Here is a 17,718-nt window from a genome sequence, read left to right as displayed (position 1 = left end):
TAATGACTTTGTTCGTTGCCCGGATTTGTTAGAGACTTTTGATTGTCAGTTGATACAAATATAATTGTAAAGTGATGTGAAAAGATGGAATTGGTATGTCCTCAAGTTGTCCTATTTCTATAATATAGTATGGTAATAGTAATTAATAGTAAGGTAAAGTTGACAAATAAGTCTGTATGATTGGTCAATGTATAAGATATAGCATTATAACATTAACATAGATACACAACATATATAACACAAACATAGCAGTGATGTAACATGAGAGTAGCCTCAGATCCAATATAGGCAAAACAAAATCTGCAAGTTAGTTTGAGTTGGATTATGTTTTTATTTCAAATAGCGCAGTCTACACTGATTTTATCAACACAACACAATTTATTAGTCACAAACAATCACTTTATATCACAAGAACTAGGCTACATATTCAAGTGTTTTAAATATTGTCAGCACACTTTGAAGGTCAAATAATTGTTGTCTTTGTCTCATAAAGACAACTGATGTCGCCAAGCTACGATGAGGACATCCCCAATTTTTTCATCATGCTTATGGTGACTTGTGATAATAGCACGTGCTGCAGTGACACTCTGTGTGGTTCCTCAGACTGACATTTTCTATGATCACCTAAGAGACAGAAACATGAGGAAAGAGTTGAGTTTTACATTTACAGTATTTTCCATCCCTCCTAGTGTATCCCAAGTCAATGCAGGTACAAAAATGAATCCATAGGTAACAAATAATTTGAGTAACAAGACATTATTCTATCCAGAAGACAAGGGCCCTTGGAATAATTTGCTGTTACATAAAGATAATGATATTACAAATGCATACATACACAGATACACATAAACTGTTCACACTGTCACTGTGAGACTGAAAGTTGTCCTTACCGGTTTGCCCTCTTTTGCGACACAGCATGTGGCTTCAGATGTAATGTTCTTTGGGACCAGCATGGTCTTCTTGGACCTGAGGGGTGTTGGGTAAGCTCTGGAGAAGCAACAGCCCACACACTGAAAGATTGGGGCATCAGCACGTGAAAAGGCATTGTTCTTCTTTAATTTGCATTCCTCACAGCCAACTATGACAGAAGGAAAACAATTTTGATTTAGAGTCAAGACCATGAAAAAACAATGATCCAGAAATCAATCATGCATGGTTAGAACTGGAAAAGGGTTACAAACAATATTATGTAGCACTTGTGGTTGCCTACAACTCAGATCTTGAAAAGCTCAACTCTCTGTGACTGCAACATGATACACTGAGAGTTGTTTGCTTCTAGTTTACCTTGAAGACAAACAGCTGTTAAATTTAACCCTAGATGAACACAATCTGTTGTCCTTCTAGACAGCCCTACTCCCACCAATGTGCCCTTATACACTTCAATCAGAATCCCAACTTGCTGTCTGAACTTACTGTTTGCCATGTCACCGTTAGGGTAGGAATCTGCAATGTAAAGTAGTGCTGTCAGTATGAGAAGAGACACTCCAGTTGATTTCAATGAGCACATCATGGTCGCAGAGATAACCTGAGAAAACAAACAGACAGACAATGCAAAACAGAGATTTTTCATTGAGTAATCCTCACTAACAGTAAAACAATTAATTGACGGTTTGAGACAAAGTAGTCCAACATTTTTCTCATACCTTCCTTTGTGCTGTTGTGGGAGCCAATTTAGTGAACACATTGGGTTCATCCATGCATTTTTATATCAGTGTTCCTCCGCCCATGTGCTTGGCTGGGATTAGATAAAACCCCTCCCCCCATATCAGTGATCTCTGTTAGTCAGTGACCACTTAGATACCTGCCTGGTAATCCCTTTAGTAAAAAAACAAACTATCTCAAGTCACACATATGCTCCTCATCCTTCCATCATGATTATGAATGCTGTTTGCAATCCCTGAAACAGATGGGTTGTTACCAGGTAATCGTGCAGAGTCACACAGTATGGGTCAATGGCTTTATAATTGGTCAATATCAGAACAAAATAACTGGTCAAGGGTTTATGAGTGTGTTTTAACTACATAATTTTGGGACAGAATAGTTTATGTAATGAATTTATGACTGTGATGTTACTTCCCATAGAGGCAAAGTATATCATTTATGTCAGGGTTGCATCTCAGTGCTGTCTGTGTATAAATTCATGCAATTGTGTTAATGGGTGGTGTATTTGAAGCATGCTACTCACTTTGAATTTATTTCAATATGCATTAATACTTAGGCAAAATTAAAAGATTTTTTGTTATTTTGCTTTTCCTTTTAATTAATGTGCCTACGCGGTTAAAGCCCTTTTTGACTTTCAGACTTTGGGGCATGGATAATGTTTCAGTCCATCTGCAGGAATAGCCCTCTGTCTACATCTGATTTGAAATGCCAAGGATTAATATTAATTTTCTTCACTATCTCTTTACCTTTCAAATACAGTTGTTTTTACTTCTTGTGGCCTTGGTAACGTTGGTGACTAGGCCTTGGCATAAGACTAATGTAACTCAATAGGTATTGAGGATGACACATGTAATCTCTGAGATTTAAGGGATTTTTATCTTATGGTGCAACTCATGTCATGGCCCTTTTTTCACCCTGACTTGGTCCATTGTGTAACCAAAATGTTTGTTCTTTAGTACAGAATTGAGAGGATTTTTTCATGTGTTGTACGTGTACATTTATTAAAGATGGTAAATGTAATCAAAAGTAATACAATTTTGTCATTTTATCACAGTTTTTACCTTTTTACACAACATAGCGTGCTCCAAATATAAACAGTTACATTATGCACACAACATGTATAAACTCTCTCTCTTTCTCTCTCCATCTTTCTCTCTCTATCTTTCTCTCTATATCTTTCTCTCTCTCTCTCTCTCTCTCTCTCTCTCTCTCTCTCTCTCTCTCTCTCTCTCTCTCTCTCTCTCTCTCTCTCTCTCTCTCTCTCTCTCTATCTATCTCACACACGTCATCCTTTTGTGGGGCCTGAGAAGCTTTTTAAAAGCTTGCTTGAAGTCCTGGTTGAAGCTAGTGTAGAGGAGAGGGTTAATGAGTGAGTTAATGTACCCCAGCCATGTAAGGAATTCACACACCTGGGGTGAGGCCTGCTGTAGGACCTGAAGGCCCACCAGCAGCTCCTTAAGAAAGAAGGGCAACCAGCAGAAAACAAAGGCACCTATAATTAGTCCCAGTATCCGGGCAGCCTTTCTCTCTCTGGAGGTACAAACCTTGGTTCTTTCACAGGAACTCTTTTGCACCATTTGACTCACTGTGACAGGAACTTTGAGCTTTTGGAGTTCCATTGGATGCTTGGGGTCAGTTGTGGCCAATTCGTACATGCAGTGGGACTGCACCGAGTGGCAGCCATGCAAGAGGCTCTTTCCTTTGGCTCTCCTCTCGCAGAGGGTCCTTGACTTCCTCTGCCTGTGGTAAAGTGTCCTGGCTGCTATGAAGATCCGGTAGTAAAGAACCAGGATTAGGACTAGGGGAATATAGAAGGCCCCAAAGGTGGAGTATATTGTGTAGCCAATGTGATCATGCTCTATGACACACTGAGTTTCATTTCCCATAACACTATTTTTATCAAGGTTATACCTCCAGAATAGAGGAGGCACGGAGATGAGAATGGCGATAGTCCATACAATGATAACCATGATGGCCGCGTGGCGGGGGGTTCTCTTGGAGGCATACTCTAAGGCTTTAGTGATGGCCCAGTGTCTGTCCAGGGCAATAGCACACAGGTGCAGGATGGAGCAGGTGCAGCAGGTCATGTCTATGCTCACCCAGGCCTCGCAGACTACAACACCCAGCAACCACTTCTTTGTGGCAATGTAGAGGATGCTGAGTGGCATTACCAAGATGGCTACCAGGAAGTCTGTGGATGCCATGGAGCAAATCAGGTAGTTGGCAGGGAGTTGCAGTTTTTTGGTGGTCAGGATCACCAGTATGACTGAGCCATTTATTAAAGCAGTGAGGGAAGTGATGACACTGAGTACAATCACTACCAGCATTATGAGATCCCTGGGGTAAGTACTTTGTTAGTAATAGTTTTAGATTTGTATTTGGCCCAAGCCTTGGGCCATTCACTTATGCTCTTGTCCTCACGCACTCCATTATGTTAAAGGTACCTTAGGAGAGAAAGGTTCAAGACAGTGTTATTACAAGATTTACAAGATAGATCTGGTGCATTTGAGAAGCAGAAGTGTATGTGAACAAGATGAGTTATGTATCCAATGTCAGTTGAATACAGTACAATTGACAAAGTAATTAATATGTGAAACATTATCAGTATGCTGGCATCCATTTTTATATGCATTAACATTTTTAAAGATTTCTGATTTCTGACAGGGACAGAGCAGTACACTATGCTACGAATAGACTGTGAGGTCAGGTTGACTGAGACACAATCTCTCCACATGGTGGCACAAGAGATCCATGAATCACAAACCACTATATTTACACAACCATCAGGTTTTAATACTGAACAAACATATTTGTTATAAATTAAATAATCATCAAATATGGAATCCAATATTGCTTGCAAGGCACTGTTCTAGGTTTTGATGTTAAACAGAAGCAAGACAACATCATCTAATTACATTTTTGAACAAAAGGTGTAGCTGACATTGTTTTTGGGAACAAAGATCAACACCATATTTACAGATTTCACCATATTCATGGTAGGCCACTTTGCATTAAGTTACTTAATTGAATATTATCTAAGAACATTAAACGGACAAACATACCAGTATCTGCTCATTTGAAAGGTGAACTTCCCTATGCAAATCATTGTCAATGCTGGAACAAAGGATAGATACAAAGTATTAAAGTAATACATTGTTCCTCCCTTTCATAACATATATACTATCTTGACCACAAACACAATGGTTGATCTGTTTGATCTGACGTATTTTGAAGAAAAACCAGAGAGATGTTTTGACATTTCTCTTAAGGTGGGTGGGAACATCAACAGGGATCCCATGATTCGTACGCTGCATTTCAAGAAAAATTATTTGAGTGGACCTAATAAAACTAACCCAGTCTGAAGGGTGACGAGAAAGACAATGTCATTTGGAACACTGTAAAGTGTTATTACAGACCATTGAGACTGATCCAGGGATTATCAACAACTAAGTACTCAGTTATTGAGAATCCATCAAAATTAAAGTATATTTTCTAGGTATGTCATCAGGCAAGTAGCGGCAGGCAGTCTATCCATGCTTTTTCATTTTCACACCTTATACAAGAACTGTAAAAGTCAACATGTAAAAAACAACTTACCCTCCGATTAAATCCATTCACATTTCCTCACATTTTAACAAATTGACATATGTTTTACTGCGTGCAACCCTGTGTATTTGGTAGCTTTTGTCGCGGCTGTGCGTGTGTCGGCACCTGGACATCATCACACATCGGTTCAATGGAATGTAAGAGAGCGAGCGCGCATAGAGCGCAGAGGTTTGGCACCCTCCACCTCCCCGAGCGCCAATGAGAGGGCAATTTATCGAATGGATTCTGACGACAGTGCTGTTTTTTTCCGGAGGTGACATTCCTCTGTAGCTTGAGATGTTAATAACATGGACAGATCTGTTGAGGCTATAGACTATGCAGTGCAGAAACTTTACTGAAATTGGTGCCATGGGCTGTAGGTTATCGTGCGTAAATGCGTGGCGCATTTACAAACAGGAGTTGATTGCACATTTTGCAAAGGCTTCTTCATCTCACATGGAATGGCTACAGGAGATCAGGCGATGTCTGCTGGAAAAGAAGAAGTCTAAAACATTTCTCCTTAATCAGCAGTTGAGGGAGGTGTCAAAAAGGATAGCGGCTTCAATCCCAGATGGTACCCTTGAGCAAGGTACTTAGTCTGAACTGCCTCAGTAAGCATCCTGCCGTATAAATGAATATATTGACCTATAATGAGATATGAACTGTCCCGGGATCGGGTTCATGTGTGCAATGCATTACAGGGGTTTCTAAGTATACCAGACGAATATGTGCATTTACAGTCCTCATGCAAGTTCTAATAACATCATAATATTTCATCTCACGCTCTGCATGAGCCAATACTTCTTAAGTGCATGCCTGGAACCACTGCAGTGTTAGAAGGTCATGTTCTTTTGCTGTTGAAATGTCCCGCTCAAGTCACATGCTGGTGAGTTGCTATAGGCTACCTCACATTAATCACCTTTCTAACTTCTAGTAAGCTTTTTTTCTCTTGCTACAGTAGTATTTGTTTGTGTATTTTTACGATCACATGTCTTCCCAGTATTAAAAAAGGTAATATTCCTGAAAAAAATGTGTGTCCATGTTTAGGCCTTGAACTAAATTGTCCAAAGGATTAGTTCCCTAGCTCCCTGTATACCATCGGAAGTATTTTGTGTAGTCAGAAAACATCCGAAGCACAAAGATGATTGTGGTAGAATAAAGGCCCCTAAATCAGGCCCCTAATCAACACTCATGTTTGACATCCCAGATAATGATGCACCTGGTTTATATCATTCTCTGCCCTCTGGTTGGATCTGCTGAGCTCACTGTTGTTAAACCTTAGGGCCTTTCTTCAACATAGTAAACTTTGACGGAAAGGTTTAGGTGTCGCCTTAATCAATCTTATTTATGTAGGTGTTTTTGGGGGAGGTGAGGGGAGGGGGGGTGGCAGGGGTCATATAGGTCACTTTGATGAAAGTGTCAGAAGGGAGTCAGATGGCTGAGCGATTAGGGAATCGGACTAATAATAAGAAGGTTGCTGGTTTGATTCCTGGCCGTGCATAATGATGTTATGTCCTTGGGCAAGGCACTTCACCCTACCTGCCTCGGGGAGAATGTACTTACTGTAAGTCACTCTGAATAAGAGCATCTACTAAATGACTTAAATGTAAAGTGTGATATTGCGGTTGTGCAGACAATAAATAAAAAAAACGGAGCACTACATATAGACATCAATGATTTCATTGATGTCTTCATTGATTTCAAGACACATTTTTTATGTGTCTTGTATCTCACTTAAACAAGCATTGCATACATACATAAGCAATTCATACCATATCATACTGTGGATTGTGTTCCAACCATTTATCACTATATATAATACATATGTTTCTATAAATAAATGTTGCTAAAAACAATATAAAATGTCAGAACTTAGGCTCACCTATATTTGATGGAAATACATTATACTTGATGTATGGAAAGAGTTCACATTTATTCAGTCCAGAACTCCAGCCTGTTCCTCAGTCATGTCCCACAGTGATGTATGTCATTGATTATAAGTCAGGGTGAGATATGCAGGAGGACATTGCATATTTTACAATGATGGCTGGTTTATATTCAGCAATGACCAGCTCCTGTTGCCCACAGGAATTAATGAAGCACAATCCTGTGCCATTCCACACATTGACTGCTGGGTTCAAGCATATGGTTTCTTCTTATTATTAGATGCCTGCAGAGTCCTCCTGACTGAGAAAAACACAAGTATCCTGTGATGGTGAGTGAATTTGGACCACTAAATTAGAATATTAATGCGTTTCTATCTTCATGGTTTACACTCTTTCTCTCATTCTGTATTTGTTCTTTGTTCATGCAAAGAACCCCTAGGCCTACTTGGTCAAGTTCAAGGAGAGAGTGACATGGTGTGGTGAAAGGGGGACATTGCAAGTGCGTCTCGACATAGTATTTCAACTCTTGGTAACTGTCGGTAGCATTTCATTGCCAAAATCCCAAAAGAGGACACGTGTGTAAACCCAAATATGAAATAAACCATTAGACTGTGTAAATTATTCTTTAGCCTACATTATAGCCTAGACCTTGACAATTCTAGTAATTGTCTTTTAGTAGGCCTAGTATATTGGGTGTGCAATGCATGTTATAAAATATAGATCAGTCGGGAGGTTGGTTGCATGGGATATAAAATTATCTAGGCTATATACCAACAAATGTGCCTATAATTCCAAAATAGTATTTTGTAAATTAAATATATCGTATGTTTTGACAGCATCACACGGTTTGCTTAATACAATAAAACGTCTCACTTTAATTGCATATGTTGTGGTGCACTGACTAAGAATTCAACCTTCGCTCTGCACCGTTGCATATCCATGCATTGCTGTCAATAATCCTCCACTGTAGGCTACTGTAAATGCATGGAAGGCAAGCCCGTGCATGGGTGTCCAAGAAACCCCATCGATGAGACAAAACTCGCGGCGTGAACGTGGCAGCCATTTTACATCCTCAAGAGTGAATGAGTGGATCCGGACCAGTGCCGGGAGTTTTACACTTTTTCTCTTTTAATTATCACACTTTCCTTCCGAAATAATCAACAACATACAAGTTGGTGATCCATCGGCAGGTATGATGAACGCAACTAATTAGTCACATCTTCCGTAATTGATATGTACAGTCAAAGATCGTGTGGTGTTTCGAACAATGTGGAAACTGGTGGTTGGGACGGGTTCTCCAGACCGGCTTTTTGAAAATGGACTCTTCCTATGTGGCGGCACGTTGACAAACCATGAAGCTAGCACACTTAGCCTGCAAGGCCTGTATTCACATAGCAAATAATTAGCTACATTCTTTAAATCAGCAAACTATGTTGGTTATAAGGGCATATATAGTCATGAAGGGGGGGTGAGCTTAGCTAAGTTAGCTATCTGGCCAATTCTGACAGATCAAGAATGACGTGCTCATTGTCACTGGCGCTAGCTAGCTAGCCTCAGCACGAGCGTGCAAACTCGAAAGTGTTGTTAAGACCAGTGCTGTCAAACAGTGAACTACTGCCATGTAGTTCCCCCTTACTACTTAAACATTTGCTATGCAATATGCACAATAATTGGATGGCTACTTGATTTTAATTCAAAATTAGTTCATGTGGTTTGTTATTGTCTGACAGACTTGTCATGGAGGGGGCCATGGTTAGCTACTAGTACTTAGCTCTATGGCGCTAGGCAGTTGAACATGTGTCATTCAGAGTTTGCTAAGGCTTGGTAGGCCATGGCGTGCTAGGAGAAATCGTCTTTGCTGCTAGCAAGCGTGACTGCTAATCTAGCAAGTAGTTGGCACACCGACTATTATGGTTAAAAATGACAGCTACATTGAAGGTGTGAACATCAGTTTGAAGTTTAAACCCAAATCTTAAACGAGTATTTTTTTTAACCCGACTAATTTATCAATTAGTCAGGCTTAGTTAGACGTCTAATCAAAGTTTGCATAGAATAACTGCTAAGATATAACTTGGTACCCAAGTTAGTGAGCCTACTCTATGGCAATTCCTTAGTAACCATTTTATCTATAATATCATATATAGTGTTGGTTAGCATAGTTTGTATTGTGTAGCCACATATGTTTCTGGGATATTTCGAAGCTCAACCCCATTTTGCTTCATAGTTGTAAATTGTTTATTGCCTTTAGCTTCCTAGCTAGTCTTTCTGACTTTAACCAGATAACGTTAGCTAGCTAATCGTTTTTGTGCTAGATTGCTTAGCGAAATGGCCTAATTGTTAGTTTGCTAGGTTATTGTGGTAATTTTGTTTAGCAGATATAAAAAATTGGTAACTGTAACGCATGCTTGCTGACTGGACAGCCACCGGAAACTAGGGCTTCAGACTGTGCAGGAGAAACACGTGTTTCAGCTATCTGGCCCGTGCTGAAGTCAGCAACCGAACGGCGAGCTAACTCATAATTTAGTGATCAGACCAAGCCCCTGTGACGGCAGGAGGGGAGAAGTAACTAGCAAGCTTGTTGCTTTGAACTTCATCCTGATCAGAAACCAAAGTCGGGAACCTGGGTCGGGATTATGGAATTAATACATTTTATAAATATGGTGACTGATATTATTCCATATATTCTACAAACCAGTCCATCAAAACATGCTGCATCTCAAAGTTAAATTTTTGGCCTGAATTCCTATCTAAGACGTTGCTCCTTCCTGAACGCACCACAGTTTGCCCTTAACCCCAGGAATTAATTTGGCTCATTGCATTTGCACAGATTTCTGGAGACATGGCCACAGAACATATTAATGGAAATGGTCCAGAAGAACCTATGGAAACCTCCTCTGCAGTTACCCATTCTGAGCACTTCCAGACTTTAATAGAAGCTGGTTTACCACAGAAAGTTGCTGAAAAACTAGACGAAATTTACATAGCAGGTAAGGCACATTGAATATCCAGCATATTCATTCACACAAATTTTTATTTTTGCAATTGCATGTGCTGTCATATTTTATTATATATATCACCTTTGAATGTGGGAATTGAGATCCTCAAGCAACTTTTTGTGGTTTCCTACCAAAATGGGTACTGCAGTGTTAACCAAAAATAATACGATGAAAGATGCCACGAATGCTATTGGTTTGAAATGAAGCATTCGCGTGTCTGTTAATGACTTCCGCATAGAAAAAAGCCACATATATGGATGTCCTGTCAACACAACTCTGGCATCACAGCCAGTGCTGTGTTCTCAATAATTGGAAGCTGAAGCAAAGATTCGCTCTGTCAAATCAGGCCTCCTACTCAGTTGAGATCTCCCAGTCTCAGCCAAATACTCTATATACCAGATAAGCCCCCCCCCAGCCCCCCCTCTTCCCATAACAACTAGTGTTGATGTAATAATATTGCCTAGGTATATATGCAAGGTTAAAAAAAACAGCTTTATCCTGTCCACAGTCATATGTCAGGTTGTTGTAATCATATTTCAAACAGCCAATTTAGATCTGAGCCCTCTCAGATTTGGAAATCACAAATGTCTAGGGTTGTAGAGGGGTTTAGAGGGTTTCCTGATCTCGATTTTAAGATCACTTCAAGCGCAGAGCAGTAGCCGCCAGCCAGCCAGATGGACATAAGCAGAAACAATGGCAGCAGCTGTTGGTGTCTGGGACAGGTGATGGGCCCTCCTCCGTGGAGCAGAATGTGGACGGGCTCATTAGGAGAGCCCCACAGTGCAGGGGACTGCCGTGTCGAGTTTCACCAACACATCTGTTGTGATTAGTTCTACAAAAATAGAAACTCAAAAGTGCTGCTTTTACAGAACGCACCACCAATAGTGTCATTCCAAGGCTCTAAATGGACCCATGTCTTCTTAATGATTCTGCACTTTGCTTCAGAATTCCTAGTCTCTGAAATGTGTAATTTAACAATGGGAAATAAATGGACTTTAATTTGACCTCTCTTCAAAACCTCAGATCTGTGTATTAAATTGCATGACCGACCTATAATATTTGTACCTACCTATCTATCATGTTGTCATGTTTTTTTTCTCGTGCTGTCTTCTCTTTTCAGGTTTGGTGTCACACAGTGACTTAGATGACCGAGCAATCGAGGCCCTGAAGGAGTTCAACGAGGAAGGTGCTCTGCAAGTTTTGTTGCAGTTCAAGGACAGCGACCTCTCACATGTTCAGGTATGGTTTGAGTTTGGATGAGCAGGAATTGTTTATCAATACTGCCTGTCTGATTTATTTGTAAGGGTCTACATATAGATCCGATTTGTTGGGCATTCACAATCTGTTTTCAGTCGTAACGATAACACAAGCAGGACTCGCTTATCCAATATGTAAATAAAAGTATTGTGTGGCATAGTATGAAGCTTCTTTTCTAATCCAAAAACCTACTGAACTGACTTTGTTTGTACAGAACAAAAGTGCCTTTCTGTGTGGAGTAATGAAGACGTACAGACAGAGGGAGAAACAGGGGACCAAAGTCTCGGACTCTAACAAAGGACCAGATGAGGCCAAAATCAAGGTGAGGATGGAGGAGTAGAGGGCTGAGTATCACGCAGCTGGAAAAACAATGGCTCTTCCACCTTCCTCTGTGTGCACAAGTCCACCAAATGTGACGATCCTGGCACTGGAGTGGTCCAAGGCTAATAATTTAACCAACCCAATGACTATCTTTTGTAATGGAGGGGACAAGTGCACACCTAATGGGGGAAACAATACACTTAACATGTAACCCTCTAAATATAAATATTTAAAAGATGTGTGTTTGATTGAAACCCTCTTTGTTAAGGCCCTACTGGAGAGGACTGGCTACACACTTGATGTGACCACGGGCCAGAGGAAGTATGGAGGTCCTCCTCCAGAGTCTGCCCACTCGGGGGCTCAGCCTACCATTGGTACAGAGGTATGCACCGACACTACGCCGGCACGGTTAACATTAAGAGTAGTGCAATCATCCTGTTTCCTTCCCTTGAGATAATCGCCGTCTCGACTACGGTTGGGGTCATTGAAATGGTCTCTAAACCAGTTATACCAATTTTATCATGTCAGGTGGGAAGGAAAACATTTCAAATATTTCACTTTCAACTCGTTTCTTCTCCTTTTCTTTCCCATTTGAGATTTTTGTGGGTAAGATCCCCAGAGACCTGTTTGAAGATGAGCTGGTGCCTCTGTTTGAGAAGGCGGGGCCAATCTGGGACCTGCGTCTGATGATGGACCCTCTCAGCGGCCTCAACCGAGGCTATGCCTTCGTCACGTTCTGCACCAAAGAGGCTGCGCAGGAGGCAGTCAAACTGGTACATCTGTTTGAAACTAGCACTCTGTTTGTGGACCATCTATAATGGTGGTTCCACCCAGGTCAGAGTCCATGTCCTGTGCATAGCAGTGGCACACATCCATAGATGCACAATTGTTTATACGGTGTAGTTATTGTGCAGTAGCCCCCCAAAAGTGCAAACTCGCCATGAAATCTAAATCAAGCATGCACAATTGTGAATTGCTTCACAGGCTGAGGCAGATGCCTGTTGCCATATGTGGTCAACCTCCTTCCTGACAGTGATGATAGGAATGGAGGTCTCAGACTGGCTTTGCTAACTATATGACATGTTCTCTCTCTCCCTCCCCCCAAACCCCTTGCACAGTGCAACAACAATGAAATTCGACCAGGCAAACACATTGGCGTGTGCATCTCTGTGGCCAATAATAGACTGTTTGTTGGCTCCATCCCCAAGAGTAAAACAAAAGAGCAGATCGTGGAAGAGTTTGCAAAAGTCACAGGTACTGATAACCCAACTCCCTCTGTGTTGAACCACCCAGTGGAGTAGTGAATTTACAGGTTGTTGTCCAGCCAGTCATATACACATCAAACTTGAACTAATCGGTTCCTCTATGCTGAATTGCATGTTTTTCTGTCAGCTATAACCTGCACACTGGAATTTAGTCCCAGTAAAAATAATAGATTGTTAACTAAAAGATTATCACTCATCAGATTTGGATTCATTCTTCCATTATCTCCGCTGCCTGCATTGACCGACTGCAAGTTTTTCAAACTGTTTTACATATAAACATTTGCACATATTATAGGTAGCATTGTGGGGGAAATTAAGTTTCAGTATTTCTGAAACGGCTTCTGTATTCAGTTTCCAAATGATGACATCCTTAATCTATACTGGAGTAACTCCGGTTACGGTGATAGCTTACCGCTAAGATCTGAATGGACACTGAGCAGAAGTTGGTTTAAAATATTGTCTTCACCAAATCACCATGATGGTTGATGGACAGTAAAAAAGCTTGGTACAGAGGAAAAACATCCCATAGATATTATAGCAGCCAGCTATGTTGTAAATTATTGTACTTACATTTTCAGCTCTGTTCACCATCAAATGGCTCTATGTAACAGATATTACTATGATACCATAATTCTTTCCGATTATTCACTTTTTTTTAATTCCCACTCTCCCCCCCACCCCCCCCACATTCTCCTTTTATCTCCCTCCCTCCCTCCTTATCTTTCAACAGAGGGTCTTAATGATGTCATCCTGTACCACCAGCCTGACGACAAGAAGAAGAACAGGGGCTTCTGCTTCCTGGAGTATGAGGACCACAAGACCGCCGCCCAGGCCCGCCGCCGCCTGATGAGCGGCAAGGTCAAGGTGTGGGGGAACGTGGTGACGGTGGAATGGGCAGACCCCATAGAGGACCCAGACCCTGAGGTCATGGCCAAGGTAAAGATGGATCTAAGGACGGAGGAGGGGTGGTTAGTGGGAGTTTCATCAATGTCTGATTTTATTCTACTCCCTTGTTACTTCAATTAGTAGTACATTAAGGCCTTTAATATGAATTCTAAAGCTGTGGTGAAGTGACAGTTGTAATCACAGAAAGAGGTCCAATTGATTCGGTTTGCTGTGAAGTGTCCAGATGATGACATCCTTATTTTATTCTTGAGTAACTCCGGTTATGTTGAAAGCTTACCGCTAAGATCTGATTGGACACTGACCAGAAACTGTTTGTACATGCCCCCCCCCCCCCCCCCCCCCCCCGTCACATTGTTTTGTTGTCATCCTTCTGAGCTTGAGATGCAACTTGAATGAGAAGGGTGACTCATTCAATGGTAGCCACACAGTAATTGAGTTTTATATTGTAAGAAGAATTTGATGCTTACACTTTAGGAATCCAGTTTCAATTGTCCAATATGTGACCCCCTCCTGAATTATAAACCAACTTTTTCTTGTTCCTCTTCTACTGTGCAGGTCAAAGTGCTGTTTGTGAGAAACCTGGCCAGTACTGTTACGGAGGAGATACTTGAAAAGGCCTTCAGTCAGTTTGGCAAACTGGAGCGGGTGAAGAAGCTGAAAGACTATGCTTTTATTCACTTTGAGGAGAGGGATGGTGCTGTGAAGGTATTAGACTCCATCAAAGCTTTTTTTGAATCTCAGTAGCCTTTATTAGGGTTCTTACGTCCTCCACACTTTCTTCAAATGGTGCATTGGAGATTACAGAAGGTTCTTTCCCTTAGATTTTCCTCAATTTAAACTGGGATGATAGTTGGGGTAAGGAAGCAAGTAGAGGCTTCTGGGATTCTGTCCCTACTGGGTTGCCCTTTTTGACTCAAAGCACACAGCAAGCAACAAATAGTTCCACCGAATGCAGCGCTTGCTTCATGCATCCAAACACGCCTTAAATGGCGCCAGGAGAAGATTTAACTTGATGACTGGGACACATCCAGCTTTTAGATGCCAATGGCAATAACATTTATAAATGTGGTATATCACAGTATGTGTGTGGGAAGTCTTGTCCTTTTTAGGAGAGGACAGAGTGAGTTGACTTCCTTCCTATTTTCACAGGCCCTGGCTGATCTCAATGGCAAGGACCTGGAGGGAGAACACATCGAAATAGTCTTTGCTAAGCCACCTGACCAGAAGAGGAAAGAGCGCAAAGCCCAGAGGCAAGCGGCTAAAACGCAAATGTAGGTAGAAGCTGATGTAAAGATTATTTCAATTTTGCTGCGTTCCTACTGTATGCATCCTGCTCAGACCCTAAAGCATTCTCTTTTTGCTTCTCCCCAGGTATGACGATTACTATTACTACGGACCCCCCCACATGCCCCCTCCTGCAAGGGGCAGAGGGCGAGGCAACAGGGGCGGCTACTCGTACCAGCCAGACTACTATGGCTATGAAGATTATTACGACTATTACGGTTATGACTACCATAACTACCGAGGCGGCTACGAAGACCCCTACTACGGCTACGAGGACTTCCAGACCACCGGGAGAGGCCGGGGGGGCAGAGGAGGAGCCCGCGGAGGGGCCACCCCATCCCGGGGCCGTGGGGCGGTCACACCCAGGGGCCGAGTGGGGTTCTCCCAGAGAGGAGGTCCAGGAACGAGCAGAGGTGAGTGTGGGGTGACAGGGCTTGGTGTTTCTGAGTGCAATCTGTCTGTGTGCTTGGCTCATCTGACAATCTTATGTCATATCTGTGTGTGTGTAAAGGTCTAAGTTGTGCTAAGCTATTTACTGCAAATCAGATCCAGAATTTGGGTATTGTGCAAGTTTCTCCATGATGTATATAGTTTAGTGGGATGTTATAAGCAGGTGTCCTTACATAAGATTCGTCCATTCGACAGTGTAAACCTGTAAGTGTGTGTCTATTCTTTATGAATTAAAATGGCCTGTACTCCATAATTTAGTTTTTACCACTGTCTGAACTCGCCTGTTTTCCATGTGAAAAGGGACACCTGCTTGTTGGCTTCACAGCTAATCCCTGACAGGTGTCATCTTTCAGGGCTTCAGCTCAAGGCCTGTCAGTCTGTCTGCCTGCTTCTCTGCTGACCAGACCAACACGTGTAGGAAAAATGTTAGGAACTTCAAAGCAGGGTTTCTGTATTACAGCATTTTATGACACAGATGACAAAAGTAGATGGGTTAAAAAGTGTGTATTTTATATTGTTTTCATTGATTGTGTGTAAAAATGGGTTCTAATTGTATCTGTCTGTGTTTGTTGCTTGGCCAGCAGGGAAACGGGGTCGAGGCCGGTCCTGACCTGTTTGTCGCGATGAAGACTTGACTTGCTGTGTGGGGTTACACCATAAACTGCAATGGATGTGGATGGAAGAACTCGACGAAAAGGTCCAATGATATTCCAGCCTTACAGAAGCATCTCCCCCTCTCAAACTGCCACCCCCCCTCCCTCCCTTCCCCTTTTAAGAGAACCGGAGCATTTAGAAGACTCGCCACTGCCCGCCACTCCTTGACCCTACCCCCAGCCCTGTCCTACAATCTCCCCCTGCCCGCCTCCCCCCCCCAAAATGCCATTTTTAAATAATTATTGAAGAATTTGCACTTTTTACGTTTCTTAGTTTGAAGTGGCTCAAAGGAGCTTGATGCTATTGTATATTTTTGTGCTAATCGCAATTTTAATGTCGGAATATCCATGTTAATCTTAATCGTTTGATTTGGATGTTTTTGAAAGAGAACATTTGCAGGTTTTTAGGGTGTAGCCACCTGGCATGGATAAGTCAGGCATTCCAGGAAAGTGGTTCTTTTCAGAACTTGTCTTTAAAGGGTTGGTTGACTACCTCAGTACAGAGGACTAGACCACCCGGCCTGTACTGTACATAGGGAAACTATATTGATGAAAGCAGGGCTTGTTCACCACAAAATATGCACAAGAGAGGCAGCGCCAACTGATGTACTTAATGTAATATAGTCATTTTGCTGCAGCTCTGACACTGCAAACAGTCAAACTGGGCATGCAAAATAATCTCATATGATGAGCCCGAACAAGCCCTGCTTTTATCCTATTTTGAACTGAATTAGCTGCCTTGCTTCTTCAGATTATGTAGTTACTGGTTGTATAGTTTGGAAAAAAATGTTACTTTTGTAAAGGCTTCAAACATCACAGAGGCACCCCAACTGCCTTTGACTAAGCCCTGCAGTCTCCCTTTCCCACTTCCAACAATGGATTTGTGTTTTTATAATACCAATAAATACCAATAGAGTCATTTTGAAGGATGTACAACAGAATTATGTTCAGCACCCATCATTATAATACTAATAATCCTCGTTGAAAAACAATTGTCCCAATCATGGCAAAATCCTGATGATGATCCCTCCTGACAGTTAAACCAGCTACTTAAAAGTTCAGTCAAGGTATTCTTTCTTGATTGAATTATAAAGGCCATGATGTCCAAGCCAATGAGCATCTGTGTGGGTGTTTGTTGGTGAGGGATCCGAGTCACTACAGTGGTCAAAGGGATACTGCAGCTATGATTTGTATTCCATGTATAGCATAAGAGACTGAGCTATTCATCCGGTTTTGTACACAGTTAACTCCCTCTCAATAAAATCATTACAACCACCTTTTGAAAAAAGATGTTAGCAGTTTTAAACTATTGTTGGTGGCCAACAACGTTTTTTGCATTCCTGCAAATAAATTGTTTTATACTGTAAAATGGAGGTGAGTGTAACTTATTTTTGTAATAAAGCTTTTGATTTCTATCTGTTGTCTTACTGTTTGGATGGCGTGTTCCTGGTGA

The 17,718-nt window shown here is 41.6% G+C and overlaps 3 protein-coding genes across 5 annotated transcripts; 1 reads left to right on the top strand and 2 right to left on the bottom strand.

Annotated features, from left to right (window-relative positions):
- Nucleotides 1-339: 339 nt before the first annotated feature.
- cga (glycoprotein hormones, alpha polypeptide) lies at nucleotides 340-1,810 on the bottom strand. The gene is made up of 4 exons (XM_084677057.1): nucleotides 1,644-1,810; nucleotides 1,414-1,525; nucleotides 891-1,078; nucleotides 340-624 (listed from the first exon to the last, which is right to left on the bottom strand). Exons 1-4 carry the CDS (start codon nucleotides 1,695-1,697, stop codon nucleotides 547-549), a joined length of 432 nt encoding a protein of 143 aa, XP_084533183.1. The 5' UTR covers nucleotides 1,698-1,810; the 3' UTR covers nucleotides 340-546.
- A 1,055-nt stretch (nucleotides 1,811-2,865) lies between these two features.
- Nucleotides 2,866-5,394, bottom strand: LOC146299856 (5-hydroxytryptamine receptor 1E-like). The gene is made up of 3 exons (XM_084683265.1): nucleotides 5,260-5,394; nucleotides 4,725-4,776; nucleotides 2,866-4,106 (listed from the first exon to the last, which is right to left on the bottom strand). The coding sequence occupies exon 3, from the start codon at nucleotides 3,987-3,989 to the stop codon at nucleotides 2,934-2,936; it is 1,056 nt and encodes a 351-aa protein (XP_084539391.1). The 5' UTR covers nucleotides 3,990-4,106; nucleotides 4,725-4,776; nucleotides 5,260-5,394; the 3' UTR covers nucleotides 2,866-2,933.
- Nucleotides 5,395-8,166: 2,772 nt separating this feature from the next.
- Nucleotides 8,167-17,680, top strand: LOC146299855 (heterogeneous nuclear ribonucleoprotein Q). Of its 3 annotated transcripts, none has more exons than XM_084677040.1 (12): nucleotides 8,167-8,323; nucleotides 9,961-10,120; nucleotides 11,250-11,368; nucleotides 11,601-11,708; nucleotides 11,976-12,089; nucleotides 12,304-12,480; nucleotides 12,826-12,961; nucleotides 13,703-13,908; nucleotides 14,434-14,583; nucleotides 15,028-15,149; nucleotides 15,250-15,575; nucleotides 16,197-17,680. In XM_084677040.1, the coding sequence occupies exons 2-12, from the start codon at nucleotides 9,973-9,975 to the stop codon at nucleotides 16,220-16,222; spliced, it is 1,632 nt and encodes a 543-aa protein (XP_084533166.1). In that variant the 5' UTR covers nucleotides 8,167-8,323; nucleotides 9,961-9,972; the 3' UTR covers nucleotides 16,223-17,680. The 3 variants fall into 3 exon arrangements, with proteins under 3 accessions (XP_084533166.1, XP_084533157.1, XP_084533173.1); XM_084677031.1 differs by having other exon boundaries at nucleotides 16,194-17,680; XM_084677047.1 differs by lacking the exon at nucleotides 9,961-10,120 and having other exon boundaries at nucleotides 8,169-8,323; nucleotides 16,194-17,680.
- The last annotated feature ends 38 nt before the right edge of the window (nucleotides 17,681-17,718 follow it).

The sequence above is a fragment of the Hypomesus nipponensis genome, chromosome 3 (assembly GCF_054491055.1).
Source record: "Hypomesus nipponensis isolate SF chromosome 3, ASM5449105v1, whole genome shotgun sequence".
In the NCBI taxonomy this organism is placed as follows: domain Eukaryota; kingdom Metazoa; phylum Chordata; class Actinopteri; order Osmeriformes; family Osmeridae; genus Hypomesus; species Hypomesus nipponensis.
The sequence above is the reverse complement of the archived record's forward strand: the minus strand, read 5'-3'. Positions and strand labels throughout refer to the sequence as shown.